Source organism: Stegastes partitus, unplaced genomic scaffold (assembly GCF_000690725.1).
Source record: "Stegastes partitus isolate 25-593 unplaced genomic scaffold, Stegastes_partitus-1.0.2 Scaffold252, whole genome shotgun sequence".
Classification (NCBI taxonomy): domain Eukaryota; kingdom Metazoa; phylum Chordata; class Actinopteri; family Pomacentridae; genus Stegastes; species Stegastes partitus.
The window spans coordinates 269,262-287,925 of NW_007577983.1; the positions used below are offsets into that span (position 1 = coordinate 269,262).

Here is an 18,664-nt window from a genome sequence, read left to right on the forward strand (position 1 = left end):
ACACGAAATGTCAATCAAAAGCCGCCATTCTTTGATTCATTGCAGTTTGCTGTGGCAGTTGCATCTGAGAGAAGAGTGGTGACACAATGTGGAACAATAATTACCCTGCAGTGTTAAAGTCCTCCAGTGTCTTGGTGCATTCATAAATAAAATATGTTCAAGATAATGGATTTATGTTCAATAATTCATCATCAGAATGTTTCAAACCGAGTGATATAATATGTGTCACAGTATTCTGTAACACAGTGCTTAGCCAAATTAAGTTATCTTGAAACAGATTTATTGACAGGGCTGTTGCTGCATTCATTTACTCAGCAACCATTGCTTAATTACTCCTGCAAAGCACATAAAACAAACAATGCCAATAGACTGATTCTAAACCACTCAGTGTCAGTATTAACTACACACCCGGGCTAACTACGCGTCCGAGCCCGAACCAAACAGCGCTGAACACTGCGTACGCTCCTCTCCGACGCTTTGAGCGAGTTGGAGTGAGAGGAAAGCAGCGGGACTGTGATATTTGTCATTCATGACCTCGGCGCTAGCCAGCCATACAGGCAGTCTGGTTTGATGACCCATCAGAGAATCTGCAGAGGTCCTTGCAAGAGCCAGAGGACCAGGACGAGGAGAGAGGGTGACATCCAGGTCTGCGGTCTGTTCAGCTGGACGGGGGTCAATCAGTGGGCCTGAGGATCCGGAGCCAGCTGGAGAGCCATGATACGGCTGGCCTTCATGTCCAGAATGTCCCATTCCCAGTCGCAAGAGGAGGCCACACTGGCATGCTTAAGAAAGCTGCTAGTCCGTATAATTAATTACATGAGTTTGCACAGTGCAGGACCAGTGCAAGCATATTGCGGCACTGCGTTAAGTTGGTTGTGCAACACGGATAGAAAACTACTGAAAATCATTCAAATTAAACAGAAATTGCTCGTAATGAGGACAACACGTGTGATTTGTATGCTGTGGTGTAAACACAGGAGTACAAATCAGCTGTAAAGCATTCCATAACACCATGATTGTATTTAAATCAGCCATCTCAGCCACAAACAAATACAAATGGAAGAGATGCACTTGCAATCAGCAGCAACAAGACATTCACTTTAAAAAAAAAAAAAGAAAAAAAGAAAAGAAAAAGGCAACAGCATTTCATCAAAACACAAACACACACACACACACTCGGTGAGGTGCTTAAATCTAGAGAAAGCTTAAGCATTCAACAGAGGCAAAAAAGAAAACAATTTACATGCAAATCAAACTTTATCATCTCAATCTCTTTATGCCACTTTCGCCTGTGAAATTGCATTCATATGCACAAAGGCATTCAATTACTGTAGCCGTGGCTCAACTTCTCACATCTCAGCATTTTCTATTTGGAGAGGCAGGCCCATGTACATTTAATAGGTAGGCATTCTGTTCCCCAGCTCTGCGAGAGATCACTGTGAGTGTGTCAGTTAAAGGAGATGGCAGCATGTATCAGTGCATGAAATAAAGCTCCTGCTCCAAAGTGACAGGCCCTGGATATTGTTGGCAAATGGATGTTAAATTCACTCTGCAACCACCAACAGCAGCCCCAGCTATGAAAAATTAACTGTACTCTGGCTAAAGGGAAGGGAAATTGCTTTGCTAGATATACCGCAAAATCCTGTTTGTGAGCTATCCATCTGTCAGATCTCTTTGCAAAAAAAGTCCTTCAGCTCTCTCTATTAAAGAGTCCGCTCTCATACGCTGTTCGGGGTAATCCGGTATGAGAGCGGAAACAAAGGGATGTCAAAGAGAGTTAGAGTAAATCCTAAATCTATGCAGTAGATTACAAGTCAGTAAAGAAAACTGGCTCCAAGTGCCACACAACAGACAGGGGTGCTAGGTGTCTGTCGGCCACCAGAGGGCAGAAATCCTGATCAACACTATTAGAATATATAAATATCTAAAAGTTAATACACCTCCTGCACATTACTGTCTTCAGCCTCTTCATTACATCGCACAATTAGATTACAAAGTGCATTCTGAATATTATCCTAAAAGCGGAATCTTCAATGCAAAAGAGTAATTTTGACAATCTGTAAATTATTTATCTGCAAACGTGGCAGATGGAATATTTTTTTCTATTTCATCTAGAGTTTTTAGTTTGAATTTTCAAGGTCATATGCAGAAGATGAATGGTAGAAATTGCAAACTTGTCACTGTTGGGTTGTAAATTATTTGAACATCACTAGAAATTTTCTAAAATATGTATTTCAAAATCAGATCTGCATTATGGTGCAGAAACTACAATAAGACCAGGGTGTGTCAGTGCTATCGAATTTGTCCTCTTATTAGTGGACTACATGTTTTTCACTGGGTCTGTTGTTGACCTGATACTGAGGCCAGTTTGCACATCCCACCACCAGATGTCAATATACCACTTGAAATAACTTTTGGCCTTTCTGCAGCTGGGTGTCGCTGTGTTTCTTTTACACTATACATCGTGATGCCATATTAAAGAATTAACAGCTTTGCATGAGTGAAATGAAAGTTAGAATGTTTTATTTACCCCTTTTGCTATGTAGAAAATCCATGGTTAGTAAAAGCTGGGGGATGCTGATCTGCTTTTCATCTGTGACTTTAGGACAAAACAGTACCTGCAAGGTGTAAAAGGTTTCCCAGATGGTAGGAAAAAGTGCAAAAAAAAAGGGTGCAGCATAAACAGATGTTGTGCAGGATACAGGCACTATTTGCTTCTATGCAACTATGAAGTTCTGTGCAAAATGTGGTGTGCATATGACAAAAACTAAGAAGTTTGTGAGCTCTCATTTTAATCGGAGTGTGCAGGATAAAGATGTGCTCTCATCTCTCAGTACGCATGTTATAATCTGCCTCCACTGAAGATATGTCCAGAATCTAAACTGCATGCAGAAACACAAACAGACCAGGTTATTGTGATCTTTTTTTATTATTACCAGTTGATCAGTTACACATTTATTATAAGTGGTTCATCCGTTGGCCCACATATCGTCTCTGAGTCACTTCAATACCGTATTTACTCTGTTGAAAAAAAAAACTTTCCCTGGCCTCATTCGAGATTTCCAGTCTGTAAAAACAAGATTGAGTGAGAAATCTTAACCATGAGCGCATCATCCTGTGTTTGATTTGCGGACTTTCCTCCTCCTCCTCCTCTTTCCCAACCTGGAGACTGCGCACAAAGCGTCAAGGGGGGAAGAAGGAGGGGAAGAAAAAAAGAAAAAAAAAGTGCATGTGCAAGCAGAACTGAGAAAGTTCATAGAGCCGAGGTGCAGGATGTCCCGTTAAGGAAGGGGGAAAAAAAAAAAAAAGTCTTCCAGAGGAGCAGAGCAACACAAGCTGAGAGGACTGCAGCGCAGAGCGGACGGCATTCAGCGCAAAGCAGACCCCGTTAACCCGACAACTAAAATGGGCTTTCCGACGATATTCAGTTGTCGTCGGATTGTTCTCAAAGTGTTTTTGCTTCACTTCATCGCTTTTCAAGCAACAAATGCGCGTCCTTCTCCTATTATTAGGTTTCCTGGAGACGACACAAGCCCCAAAACAGACAAAGAAGTTGCTCTGGTAAGTTTATTGTTTTTTTTCTCCCCCTCTTTGAAAGTGGGTCAACCAGCTGTGGATCCAGTTTGTACTCTTGACTGTACTGTTACAGAAGAGTTTCCACATTATTTATCAAACCATTTTTATTTCATGTCTGTGTTTCTCCTTTTTTAGCACTATTTGAATAAGTTTTACGGATGCCCACAAGACAGATGTAACCTCATGGTGCTCAAGGACACCCTGAAGAAAATGCAGAAGTTCTTCGCCCTGCAAGAAACTGGAGAGATTGATGCCAAAACTGTGGAGACCATGAAAAAGCCCCGCTGTGGCGTCCCAGATGTGGCCAATTACAACTTCTTCCACAGGAAGCCCATGTGGCAGAAGAACGACATCACCTACAGGTCAGCAGCTCAGATGGTGATCTCATGGAAGGTTTTTAAACGGCGTACGTGGCCCGTAAAGCTCCATGCAGTTGGGTACAGTGGTGTTTTAGAAGCACAGCATGCGTCACATCAGGACGTCTTCTGTTCTTCATGTTTGCCAAGCCCGATCCCTCCCAACAGCCGCCCATAAATCAAAGCCTTGGAGATATTGAGAAATAATACTTGGCCCCGCCTGACCCCCTCTAAACCCACCCAACCCTCTCCTGGTCCGCCTCCCCCACCCCCATCCACACAAGTGCTTGCATCTCATGTCTTGCTAACACCAGCATTCCTACACAGTATGTGTCAGGTCCTTTGTTTTCATTCTGTTTGAGGTTTACAACAATGTGGATTTAGTTTATTTATATCAGCGTTTTTTTTTTGTGTTGTTGTTGTTTTTTTTGCGCACCCTGATCATTCCAGCCCGTCAGCCTGCGTGTTTGTAAAGGAGAGCCAAAGACAATAACAACTACGAGATCTTAAGAGTGTTTGCAGGAAAAGGGGGGCCGCGTAGACGGGCGTACAAGTGGGATTGTGGTTGAGAATTATTTCAGGAAGCACTTTCGCAGATGACTCAAACAGCGTTATTGGCCGGCTTCTTTTCCCTGATCTTCTGGAGAGAAAAGAGATCCGGTGATAGGTGTACAAGGCTTGCAAAATGCGACATTCAAAGAGCCAACCTGGCTGTCCTGATTGCACACGTGTTGTTATTTTCACTGAGTTTGTCTGGGTTTTGCTTTGTTTGTCTCGTCACTTTGTAGAATCCTGGGTTGGACTCCTGATCTGGATGAGGAAGTCATAAACGATGCTTTCTTCAGAGCCTTCAAAGTGTGGAGTGATGTCACGCCGCTCTCTTTCACCCGCATCATGGACGGAGAGGCTGACATCATGATTAATTTTGGCCGCAATGGTATGCAACATAAGATACAATACACTGTACATCTTCAGACAGGTGACTGTCTGAAACTTCATTAACAAATCGGGTTTATTTAGTAGGAAAATGTCGCCTAAATGCAAAAACACCCCTCATACTGTAACTGTCACGCTTTTCATCTTTGTCTTTGAGCACACAAATGACATCTCAGGTTGAAAGACCACAGAGTTACACAACCTCAAAACAGTTCACGAGAAGTTCGCAGTCGCGTAGACCAATGGTAAAGGAGCAATAACACACATGTTGTCGCAGTGACTCTGCACTCTGCCATCCTATATTTTAGGAACACTTAATAAAACAGAGGGAACTGCGGTCCTAACACAGGTCATTCCAGTCATTCCAGCTAAAATAACCATTCCGTGTTTACTCGCCGTGCTATAATATCACTCCGTCTGGCCAGAGCTGACCCCGTCGAGAAGGAATCCGGTTATTATAGTCGAACACAAACAAAAAATCAGCCACTTCAGAAGATGTGAGATTGTTGCTCTAGGAACAATAATACACACACGTCTCATCATGTCAGGAATATCCAAGAACTTCACACTAATTATGACTGTTTGACAAAGAAAAGCTTCTGAGATTTATTTGCTTTTTTGCTAATATTGGATGATGTCATCAACAGAGCACGGAGACGGTTACCCCTTCGATGGAAAGGATGGCCTCTTGGCTCATGCCTTTGCCCCTGGGCCAGGGATTGGGGGAGACTCCCATTTTGACGATGATGAGCAGTGGACACTGGGAGAGGGCCAAGGTAATGGAGAAACAGTACACAAGTGCTGCAACAGCTCGACTGCTTGAGATTTATTCAGCAACAGTCAAATATATATACAAGGTTTATATAATATAACTTATTTAAAGATAAGTGGGTTTCACATTTGTTCGGTTAAAACAAATGAAAGCAACCATTCTAGTAACAATGATGTGAATTTAATTAACAGCTTCAGTACAGGTGAGATACTGACATTGATAATACTAAACAGGATTTTTGAATACTTTTGTTTGGTTGGCTTAACTTTGTCTGAACTTTCTGGCACTCGATATGACAAACCGCAGCCATCTGGAAGCCGAATAGAAAAATACACATGCACACATTTGTATTTGCACACACTGACCCAGATAGTTTTTTCTCCAAGTATTTCCCTATTATTCAGATCCTTTTGTTTGGATTTATAATTTGTGCAGGAATCATTTTTAAACCTATTTTCACTGTCTCCTGGTGCAAAAAAACGAAGTCTCAGAGCAGATGAACAGATGAAGATATCTTTTGATGAAGTTTTTTCTTATTTTATATCTTTTTTTTTCATACTGTTACATACGTTCTTTACATTAAACTTTTTGGCAGACCTATTTTCAAAGACTACTTTGCATATTCTAAGCTTTTATTTATAAGCTTTCTAGGCTACCATATTAAACATTATGTCACCATTATAATTGTGCAAATGTGTGCTTTCGGAAAATGGATGACCATGACAAAGATTTATAGTAAAGGAGTGGACACATGGAAAGGCCTCAGTGTGAGTCTTTGTCACTCTTTTACAGTGGTGAAGGTGAAGTTTGGTAATGCTGATGGAGAGTTCTGTAAATTCCCCTTCTCCTTCATGGGCACCGAGTACAACAGCTGCACGTCTCAGGGCCGCGACGACGGCTTCCTGTGGTGCTCTACCACCTACAACTTTGACGAAGATGGCAAATATGGCTTCTGCCCTCATGAATGTAAGTTTGTCCAGTTGTTCACCTTATTTTTTTCCCATATATCATATATATACACGTACACTTAGTGTAAGTCAAATGGCACTGCAATGTCTCCTCATACATTTTGTCTCAGTAAAGGAAAAGATTTATGGCTGTGTGCCCCCATTTGACCTGAGCAGCACTGGTATCATGCCCTACTTGCATCTAATTGAACCAGACAAAGCATTTAGCAGTTTGGTGAATTGAGCCAGTGTTCAAATACTGTCAAAACAATACTTCATATCAGATTATTGCTATATTGAAAGCTGCTCTGCTGATTTTGGACATGAAGAAAGTAGGTTGGACAGTAAGCCAGGAAACTGTTGTTTTTTTTTTTTTTGTTTGGAGCAGATTATGGTTAATTTCTTTTCCAAGTTACTGCCCCACTTTAGAACATGGGGCTTTGTCAAGCATTTTGTTTATCTGTGTTGTGTTGCTGTCCATGGTACTAACATGATCGCATGCCCGTTTCAACTAACTGCCAAAGTACACATGTACAAAGTTGTTTTATATGATGGGAACACGAGTGAGGCCTGTTTGCACTGGAGCTGTCTCTTCTGTTAGGCTTTTGTAATGATGCAAAAATGTTCCATTGTGTCTCTCTTTTTATAATTCTACTCTCTCTTCCTCTCTGGGAGCCTTTGTCTCACATCGTCACTCAGAAGTGAAAGGATCTTATATAGGACTTTACTATTTGTAAGCTAAAAAGTTACAGATGCAACACGTATAATGTTATTCAATCCTCTAAACTGCTGTTTTTGTTGTTTTACAGTACTGTTCACCCTGGGAGGAAATGCAGAGGGTGCTCCATGTAAATTCCCCTTCACCTTTCAGGGAGAGAAGTACGATGGATGCACCACACAGGGCAGGGATGATGGTTACCGGTGGTGCGCCACTACTGAGGACTATGACCGTGACAAGACCTATGGCTTCTGCCCTGAAACCGGTAGGTGGTGTCATCTATTATCAAGTCTTGCATGTGTCAGCGCTGTGGAGAATAGCCTGGCCACACCCATTATAGTACTGCCATAGGGGACAACAAACAAACAAACAAAAAAAATGCTCTAGCTTGTTTGTATTTCTTTAAACCAATCGCAATCATTCTGTGAAGCACAAAGCCCAGGATGCAGCAGTGGTGTCCCAGCAGAATGGTGTAGGGGGTGAAAAACTATTGTGGTGAAAAATGCTTGGAAAATTTAGCTTTTCCCATTAAACAGAAGATTTTGTAAACTTATTCTTTAGAGCTCTTTACAACCATTCACTGAAAAAAAAAACACAAAACAAGCAGGCCTGCCCTATTGCACATTTCAAATCATTGTCAAAACTTTCCATTTTCATATGGTGTGTTGCTGCTGGAGACTTCTTGTTGTTGTCTGCTTTAGCAAAAACATGTAGATAGTGGAAGGGGAGGAGAATGTCATGTGAAAAATGTGGCCAATGTCAGGCTCATGCCCACAGTCTACATCTGGTGAGTCAGACTACCTACAGTCTGTTATGCCCTTTATACGTCCACATACTTCAAAGGATTCTAATAAGGAAACTCTTGGTGTCTTTTTCTGTCGTGCAGATGTTCACACGTGTGCCTGTTGGTGCACCGTATTTAGTTTTTGTTCGTGCGTTCCTTAATAGATACAGTGCACTTTTCTGGCCCTGTTTATTTTGATGTGCAGGGAATGGTGCCCTGCCATGTGTTGGTCGACAAGAATTCTCTAGCTGGGCTTTTTGGTCTTGCTCGTGGTCGGCTGAATGGCTCTGAAAGTATTTTAATGTGCAGTGGTGGGGCTCATTTTCCATTCTGTCAGAGGGACTGGTTTTAGGGTTGAGGTTGTGTAGTATGGAGGGAGATAGACAGAGAGAGGTACAACCATTGGAGCTTTCATCTGGTTTTATTTGATTAGGAATGTAGCTTTGCTGCAAAGCCTTGTGCTGAATAAGGAATGATTTTAAGAAAAAAGAAAAAAAAAAGCACAAAACCAATCTTGCCAGATTGAAAATGATCTCTCTTTGAAAGAAAATCAATCTGGGCGGGTTCTTTTTGGTTTAGTGCCTAGTGGATTAGTTATTGATGTTGTGTGTGTTGTGCCAGCTGCTTTCATGATGCTGTTTTCATCATCATCTGCACTCATTTCATGATACAGTACAAACCAGACCTTTCTGGGGAAACATTTTGGCATATGAATGAGTTCATCAGAAAACGAAGTGAACTAAGTTCTCTGTAGATTTCAGTTTTACAGTTTTGTCTTTTGTTGCTATCTACAGCTATGTCAACAGTGGGAGGAAACGCAGAGGGAAGCCCCTGCGTCTTCCCCTTCACCTTTCTGGGAGACACCTACGATAGCTGCACCTCCTCAGGACGTAGCGACGGGAAGATGTGGTGCGCTTCAACCAAGAGCTACGATGATGATCGCAAGTGGGGTTTCTGTCCTGATCAAGGTATGAAGGCCAATAATGTCTGCGGACAGCTCTTGCCGTACTTCTGGGAATAGCAACCAAGCAAAGTGGCCGCAAAGAACAATGCAATGACTCATTTGTTTTACTCTCACTTCAAGTTCTCTTACAGGAAAACAAAACACGTCTGATGAGTTTAGACCTTCGCCTGCCCAAAGAAAATTGCTTTATTTACTGTGGAAGCATTTAAAGAGAACTCATAGTCATTTAATCTGGTTTGTTTCTAGGGTACAGTTTGTTCCTGGTGGCAGCCCATGAGTTTGGTCATGCCCTTGGTTTGGAGCACTCTCAGGACCCTGGAGCACTTATGGCCCCTATTTACACTTTTACCAAAGACTTCAGACTTTCTAATGATGACATCAAAGGCATCCAGGAGCTCTACGGTAAGAGGAAATGCAATGTGTGGCCGATTACTCGAAAACGATTCTAATTAGAAGACAGCAAAGAGTTTTAAACTGTGCAATTCCTCCCCCAAAGATTAAACATTGCGGTAAATCTTACAACAGGTGTGCCAACAGACAAGCCTTTGCCTCCAACCCAGGGTCCCGTCACTCCAATGGACATCTGCAAAGAGCCAGTTGTCTTTGATGCTGTAGCACAAATCCGAGGGGAGACCTTCTTCTTCAAAGACAGGTAATCATTTCAAACAAGCGGGCCTAAAAGTGTTTTAGTAAGACTTCAGCGAGTGTACATATGCCGGATTATAACCAAATGAGGAAGGAGCAAGAAGTAATCCGCGCAAGATCCGAGGTCTTGACAAGGCTGTTTGAATATGCAAGCTGCACTGTTATCATAGATTTGGTGCGAAGGCTGTGTTTGACTCTCTTGAATTGTGTAAGCACTGCTAAAGGCCGCTTGAACTTCCTGTCTGCGATCTATGGGAAGAACGACAAACAAAACCCAATCGCCTACTTCTGGCTCCATAATCTTGCGTAACTGAAATGAAGCAGCCAGCACCAGTTGGATTTCATAATCACTTCACCACAAACAATGAGCAATATGACATGAGGTTTCTTGCTAATTATTGTTTCTCATATTTCAGTCTTGTGCCACTAAAGATGGCAATTTAAATGCTTGTTTCATGATGTGACAATTAGTCAGACGGGGAAAACAAACTATGCCTTCACTCATGCAGTGACAACCAAAATAGTCATCACTCATAAACACAGTCTACCGTCCTCTTCTCCACCGGCGCCAGTAAATCCAAAGTCTTGTAAGCTTAGTGTGTGTCTACTGGCTGACCTTGTGTAGAAGAGGAGTTTCAAAGCTGTGGTTCGGTCAACAGTCTTTGTGAGTCAGCGCGCGTTCCCGGAGGAAGGCGAACATTTTCGTCACAGCAGCTGAAGTTTGTTACAGGCAAACTTCCACAATAGTATGGTCGGAAAGGAAATGTTCTAGTTCTGCCCATGCGTTGAGTCTTTTTGTGATTTCAAGGTTAACACAGCTGTATATCTGTCATCTGCCATTTCGGTCCAAAACAAACAGTCCAGGCAGTCCTCCGTACAAACAGGTCTAGTCTTTCAGTTCGCTTGGTTTTCCTCACTGAGAACCTGGAGTTAGAAACTGGGGGGAGAAACAAGCCACAGTCTTGCGCACAGATCCCGCTTTAATGCAGAAATGCTTTTCACCTTGCTGTGGCTCTCATCCACGCATTGGCAGGGATCGGCAGAGCGGCACAGAAACTCCCGGAGTGCTCTGCGGACCGTGAAACTTTGGACCTGTTGTTGGAAATCAAGCCGAGCTGAAACTTAATTCTCCTCGAAGCTTTGGCGGGCCGAAGATTCGGATGGAAACAGAACGATGAACGTATGCATCATCGTCGTCGTCAGTGCTGTGATCATTAGCTGTGACATACAGAAGAAAATATGCCTTCTAAATTCTTGCGGAGTACCAGCAGCCTTGATAGTCATTATATTCCTTATTGGAATGATGGGACTGTGCCTTTTTTGGGTTATTTGCAGCTGCGTCTATTTGCACAGATGTTTAAACTATCAGAATCCAGAGCAATGGTATTCAGTCAGTGGGGAAAGGCACATTGGTCCGCCGTGTACAGTGACTAAAATATGGGAAAAATCACAGTCAAAGTCATCTATATACTGTCCATATGTTCAGCCTTGTGCAGCAGCTTCGTTGGGTCCTTTGTGTGGTGTTTCCACACAATGCCATGATATTCCACTATGTGAAAATCTGACCAAGCATCAAAAGACTGAGAAGCGATCTGAAGATGAGGGGGAGAAAATGAGGACAGAGTTCTCTCAAGGCATCAAAGTGAATGTACGGTTCAGTGACTCTCACCAAAGTCTGAGATGAGTAAAGTTTCAGTATGGACCTGTTGATCTGACTTAATGAGTTGCCCAAAGGCCATGTCAGGTTAGTGTGCTGCAGAGCTCTGGTACGTAGCTTCACACAAAGAGCAGTGCCCTCTGGGCTCTGCGGCTAAAGCTCACTTGACTTGCTCACCATTGTAAAAGAGGAATCTGTCTTTCTCCCGGCTCAGCATATTTATGGTGTCGGACAAATCTTGACACGATGCAGTGAGTAACACTCGGAGCACTCCCTGAACTCAGCATAAAAGTGTGTCTGTCTGTCTGGAGGCTTAAGGAGAAGGCAATTATAAAGTCTGTCTTATTGGAACAGTTTGGCCAACCTACTGATTAGCTCTGGTGCAAGTAACATATGCTCACGTGCTGTTGTCCAAGCACATAACCAGTGAGTGAACCTTTAAGTTGTATTCCATAAAATTCCAATCAGCTATCTAAGAGATATAACAGGGGCGCAACACAACCAGGCAAAATCAAATTGTTCTTATAAGGAAATCAAAAATAGCTGCATCTGCATTCTGATGTGATGAGAAACAAAGCGGGAGTGACTTTCCACTCATCAGGTCATACAGTTAATCTGGAGCTGAGACTTACAAAACAATGCCAAGAGAACCACTGTCTTGTTTGTAAGAGACATTTTTGATGAGCGGCCACAGTGGTCAGTGCTAAAGTTTCAGAACACATGAAGCAGTCGCAGTATTCTGTTTGCATCAGCAGCTACTTATGGCTCTGATATATAAGAAAGATAATCTGAATGCAGCAAAGGACTCGCTGACCCACTGTCATTGAATAAGACCAGGCAGAGTCTGAATGTAAACATAGCTAAATGGTTATTACAGAAGAAATGTTGACCAGAGTCTGGAAAATTGGGCTCCACTTACATAAAAGTATCATTACTTTAAAGCAGACTAGACATACAGTGGAGTACCTAGAACAGCCCTGTTGGCCACTAAACTAAAACCTGCCACCCAAACAGGTTTCCACTGAGTGGCAAGAGACACATATAGAATTTTTTATGATGGGAGCTTTAAGTCAACACAGTGTGTTTGCATAATTTTGTCCATTTATGGGAAATGTAATACCTGACACTACTCAAACTATTTTCCTAACATAAAAATAGTGTGAGATATACAATCCATTCGAGCAATATAATGGAAGCTTATACTTCTGTCAGAGCTGCAATAATATTGTATCATTGTGCAGAACAATTGATTTGTGTTACTACACAGTTATAACACAGCAACAACAAATGAAGGTTTGGAGTCTCAATAATCATAAATTCAAACTAAAAGAAAGACAACAAAATGAAAATGCATCTAAAAAAAAATCAACATTACCAGGGCTTGGGGGGAAAAAAAATCTCTTGCTATGTCCTGTAAGTCTGCTCTATTTACCAGCCCTCAGGCGGATAATGTTTGTGCCTTTTTTATTGAATATATACAGGAAGAGAAGACAGACAGGAAAGGATCAAATTAAAGCTCTGATAGAGACTGAAAACCCTCTGGACATTGTACATGCATGAACCTAACAAACTAATCCACAAGAACACTTCTAAAAATAATGAAATTCATCTATCGTTAGCTCAGGCTGGAATACGTCTTGTCTTTCACCCTGACAACTGTAACTCCGCCCGTGTGTTATGTACGCGCGCTCTGGGTTGCTCTTAGCAAGGTTTTTATTCTCATCTTTACTTTATCATTATGACACCGCATCTTCGCTATTGGCAGATCTTTTTTTTCTCTCTAAAAAATAGGTCAGTGGAAAAGAGTTTGGGAAGCTGCTGTTGTTGTGCAGCTGTGTATTGGAAATCCGGGCAAGATGGGTCTTGTTCCGCTGGCGTCTGCAGCCTTTAGTCCTAACGAGAACCAGATGCTCATGAATCAGGCCATTGTGGCTGGCTCGGGCCAGCGAAGCACTTGCACTAAACCCCTCGTCTCACACACACACTCTCTCCCTCCACCTCCTCATCAACCCCCTCTGTTCCTCTTTCACTCTCACTCTTATTTCATCCCCAGCTCATCTACCTCGCGATCGCTCACCCACTCACTCTCTCCCTCTCTCTCTGCCAGGTTCCTGTTCAGGTCAGTCAACTTCAGAAGCAAGCCCAACGGCCCCATGCTCGTGGCCACCTACTGGCCCGACCTTCCTGCCAAGATAGATGCCGCCTATGAAAACCCACTGGAGGAAAAAACAGTCTTCTTCGCAGGTATGCTGAAGAAGCTATGAATAAACGTCCTGATTTAGTGCTTCTTAGCGGTAATCAGACGAGCACAAAGATCCGCTTCCAACGAGTAATAAAGAGGTGTCTTCACTGCTTCACCACTCGGATGCCTTTCCGCTAATGGTCAGCCGTTTCTCTGACCTGAAACATTAGGAGAAAGCAGGAATGTTGGCTGAACACTCTTGCGTGCGGTGTGCACTCTTGGGACACTTGAGATATTCCACCATAGTTATTAGTGGTTTATGATACATTCTTAGCATTTTACTAATATGAGAACTTTCCTGAATGCTGATGAGATTTACATAATATATTTGTCTGCTTTAAAGACATTAAGGTGGCTTGGGGATGATCTCACCGTATTTGGTTGATAGATTTGCAGGAATAAAGGAAAAAGTTTGATTTGGAAGTCCTGTGCTAAAATAGTTAGCGTCCATTAGTATAACACATGTCTCCAATGTTATTTTAGCCCTGGTTCTACTTCTTTTTTTTTTTTTAAAACACTTCTCTCTCGCAGGCAATGAGATGTGGATTTACAAAGCTGATGAGTTGGAGAAAGGTTATCCCAAGAGGCTCTCCAGCCTTGACCTCCCCACTGACCTGGAGCAAATCGATGCTGCCTTCAACTTTAGGAAGAACAGGAAGACTTACCTGTTCTCTGGGGACAAATTCTGGAGGTAAGAAGGAGCAAAGCTTATGCAACCAGCCAACAAAACATTATCTTGTGCTGTTGATGTCACTTTTTTTTGCAGTACTGTGCTGCATCTGGATTGAGTTAGTGTTTGGTGTGACCTAAACTGTAAAGCACAACAGCCCTGTTAATCCTTGCACAACATGGGAATTCATAGTGACTCACTGTTTCATCTCCTGGGGGAAAAAAAAAAGTATGTGTGTGTGTGCTTTTATGTGAGAACTCTTCACTTCTTGAAGGATTCACTTTCATTGTTTTGTGTGAACAGATATGATGAAGATAAGAAGAAGATGGACCCTGGTTTCCCCAAACTTATCGCTGACTCATGGAACGGTATCCCAGATGGCATCGACTCTGCCTTTAGTCTTAATGGCATCGGTAAAGCATCTTTCTTTCTGCATAAATTGTGTTTTAAGAGGTGTTGTGTGATTTTAAAAGGGAAATTTGACCAGAGGCTGGGAATAGTTGTGGATTCATGAAAATGTGAGCACCAAAATGACGTTTTTTTTTTTTTAAATGGTAGACTTTCGCAACAATTTATACATACTTGGCATTACTGGGAACCATCTTACGAAAAAAAAACTTCATACATTTCGACTGTATTTTCCACGATATCCTCCAAGCAGCACTGGTTTCAAGCCAAGTCGTTACAGTATAACAAGGCTGTTAGTCTGCAGCCACACCGGTGACTCACTCAGGCACAACACTGCTTAGAGCCCAACACAATACATCTGCAAAGAAAGCTATGAGTTGCTAGTTAGTGTTAAAAGCACAAATGAGGCCGAGGATCACATGAATGCCTGAATCTACTAAATTTCTTACAAATGTTTTCACTACAAAACACAAATATCCTGACGCTGGAGAGGTCACATGAAAGTTTTCATAAAAACAACCATGAATGTCTGCATCAGAATTGACAAATATCCATCCGATAATTGGACCAAACTGTGAACTCATGGACACCACCATCTCTATGTCTCCAGTGTGGCTAGACATTAACCACTGACCACATGTGATTATATTCACAATTCATATATAAACCAGCCTTTGACGACATAAAATAGTTGCTATACCGTTCGCCGAATCAGTCCCAGATGGCTGTTTAAATTATGCAGAAATAAACCGGCAGTGATCACTTAGAATGTAGACAAAATAGCAAAAAGCATCCGAGGCCCAAACTCTTTGCTTGAATCCTACAGAGGAGCTTTAAGTTTTTTTTTTTGTGGTGGGTTTTGTGCTTCGATTGTAGCGCTGCTGTTTTATGTGTGCTAGTTTACTGTCTGCAGACTAGCATTCCTTTTAGTAAGATTGCAGGAAAAGCTCTATCAGTGAGTCTGGCACCAAGCCTCTGTCAGTAAAACTCTTCATGTACCAGTACCCAGCCAGCACTGGCGCTTTGTAGCCCAAAAATGGAGCTGACTGTACAAAGAATGCAGGCCGAGTAAACAGAGTAAAGGGAGCAGTTCTGAAGTTAGGGAGTGATCTGTGGTCTGGTGATGATAGAACACAGTCGTCGGTGGGAGGGCGGTCGTTTTATGTTGCTCACTCGATGATTCCATTTGCTGTGAGTGAATAACACATATTAGTTTATGTTCACTTCTCCTGCGTGGGGGAGGGGAGGAAGGGCTTTGCAGCTACACCGTACGAGAAAGTGGATGGATGTGAATTTTCAGCGTGATACAACGAGCAAACTTCTTCTGAGACTGTCGCTGTCAGCCTTGAGGTTGGAGGTGGTTATGCAGGTTTTTTGCAGGCAACCAGGGACTTTTCCATTACTGCTCCACCAACATACACACAGCACTGTAAGCATCACATAGCTCCCGAACCACACGGTGAACAAACATATTTATGTAAAGCAAGTCTGTGACCCTCTACAAAGGTGCCTCTGTAAGCTTCCTGATCAGCATAATTCAGAGAGAGTGAGGCTCGACTTTGGCTTCAGTACAGCCTGATTGGATGTTTTAATCCTTGTCATCTTGATTGAAACTGATTATGCTGTTTGTTTTTTCTGATTTTACAGAAGTTTAAATTGTTTTACTGTTGTTGCCTGGTGGTGTCTCCTGTCTAACACCAGCAATTTCGAATGCTCAGTAAACGTTTTAAACCCAGTGTATATTGTCCTTGTCTCCAACAGATTACAGTTACTTCTTCAAAGGCAACCACTATTTCAAACTAGAAGACAGCAGCTTGAAGATTGTCAAGTTGGGTGAAATCACAAAAGACTGGCTGGGTTGTTGAGCGTTTCCCAAAATGTCTCGCAACTGGCTAATTCCTGTAACCATGGCCTCGCCCTGTGAGGACATCGTCGTAGTATCGCACACAACTTGAGGTCGCCGCAGTGCACACTGTTGAAAGTTTTTATCCTGGCATCTCTGCACGCTTCTGTGGGACTCACGTCCCTCCAGCCTGTATAACCGGTCTCCAGCTTTGCAGGAACTTCTACGCAGGCTGAACATACACAACTGGATATTTGCTATATTTCTGTGTGATTTTGACTTTTTATATGCTGATGCAAGATTTCTTATAATATGTAGCCCCTGTTTTATTGTTTTATAGTTTCTTTTGTTCATCTTTTTTAAAAGTCAGACATCAGGTATGTCCACACTGCATTGAACTCAGTGCTATACTGTGCTGTGAGATATTGCCGTTTTATGCAAATTTGATTCTGAAGGGCTGTTTTATACCATATGAGGAATTCATGTTGGCTTAGAATGACTTCTATATCCATTGTACTAAGTGCGGTTTTATAAATGTATCAGTTTTAATTAATTTTCTGATTGTTGTGCAATACATTTGAAAAAATGAATTTGCACAATGTGACCGAAAATGGTGCTTTTAGAGATTGCTTTTTTTTTTTTTTTTTTTTTTTTGCATATAGTCCTATATCTGTATTTTTTTATATTCTGTGTAACTATGTCTGATGGGACTACTTAGTATCCTTTGGATTTCAGAAAGTAGTATCGCAGGCACACATTATTCTTCATTTGATTAGCACTTTGTATAGGACTATAAGAGGGACCTGCACAATATGGAGACCAAATTATTTCCATGGCAACTCCATGTTGCATTTCCCTTCACTAATGGTACAGAAAGATTAACGGCACAGGTTGCCTCCAGAGGCTGTATAGGTTTGCTGCATGATGGAATCATGACAAGAGTACCGCAGTAGTATTGTTTAAATATCTTTTTTTTTTTATATGTATTAATTTTTCTTTCTTGGGTTTTAACAATATAGTCATTGTGTCTTGTGTTGTTTTTAATGCTTGTGCACTTTGTTACTGTCATCAATAAAGATGGTCAATATAATGAAGTCCATGTGCTGTGCTGAAGCAAATGTGAAGGACTGACAGAGTTATGAGGCCTCGCTGGTAAATTCATCAACAAAAATACTAAATAATAGTGCTGGAAGAAGTGTTCAAATCATTCACAATGTATGAATATTTAAATGCAAAATATCCTTGCCACCAAAAGTTCTTAATCACAAAATACAATGCTGTTAGAAAGGCCGTATAATCTATCATTAATATGCATATTTGGTTATTAACACTGACACATCTTTAAAACTGAATTTCAAAGCTGCAGCTGGCCAAGTAGGAGCAAACATATTTCTGGGCAGTTCACTTTCCAGCTGCGGTTTCCTCTGGAAAATCTGAATCTGCAAAGCGACTACAGGCTTAAGATAAACGTGGTTGAGTCGAAATGTACTTCCCCCTAAAACGGAATAAAGCAGCAGTATGAGGCTGCTAACAGTAAAAAACAACAAACATTTAAATCTAAAAAACTGAACCCTACTTGAAAAAAGAGTATACACTTAACTTCTCACCCTGTGAAATATTCTCTCCAGAGAACTTTGTTTTTAGGACAGAAGAAAATAAAAAATATGTTATGAAACTGCGCCATCTTGTGGACATTTATGAGACTTTATAATATCTATTAATACCTGATATTCCGTTTAAATCAGTCCTCATTCACTAGTTGTGCATCACTACTATCATCTTTGACATTCTCAGGTTTAACCCATGTTTCCTAACCAGCTGTATTCTGGCAAAGCACGCGCATCATCATTTCATTTTTTCTCTCATCTCACCTCACTTTTTTAAAATGTATTTTTCCTCTCGAGTGTATGAGATACTTATTCTTTTTATATGTATAATAACATCAAGGGTTCATGCAGATTGTAAACACAGTGTTTGAAGCCCCACTGATGGGACTGGAGCGCCGCTGCTGGAGGCGGAGCCTGACGCCAGTCCGGCTCAGCTCCGCCAGGTCCGTGCGGCTGCGCTTCGCCGTGTCAACATCGTCCTCTACGGGGGGGTGAAGAAACCAGAGCAGGGCCTTTTTTTTAATGTCAGGAAGTGAGAT

At 41.8% G+C, this 18,664-nt stretch overlaps 1 protein-coding gene across 1 annotated transcript; it reads left to right on the forward strand.

Moving 5' to 3' along the window:
• Nucleotides 1-3,208: 3,208 nt before the first annotated feature.
• mmp2 (matrix metallopeptidase 2) lies at nt 3,209-17,610 on the forward strand. The gene is made up of 13 exons (XM_008281942.1): nt 3,209-3,561; nt 3,712-3,938; nt 4,721-4,869; nt 5,516-5,644; nt 6,433-6,606; nt 7,397-7,570; nt 8,884-9,057; nt 9,300-9,455; nt 9,579-9,705; nt 13,463-13,599; nt 14,129-14,288; nt 14,571-14,680; nt 16,437-17,610. The coding sequence occupies exons 1-13, from the start codon at nt 3,406-3,408 to the stop codon at nt 16,538-16,540; spliced, it is 1,977 nt and encodes a 658-aa protein (XP_008280164.1). The 5' UTR covers nt 3,209-3,405; the 3' UTR covers nt 16,541-17,610.
• The last annotated feature ends 1,054 nt before the right edge of the window (nt 17,611-18,664 follow it).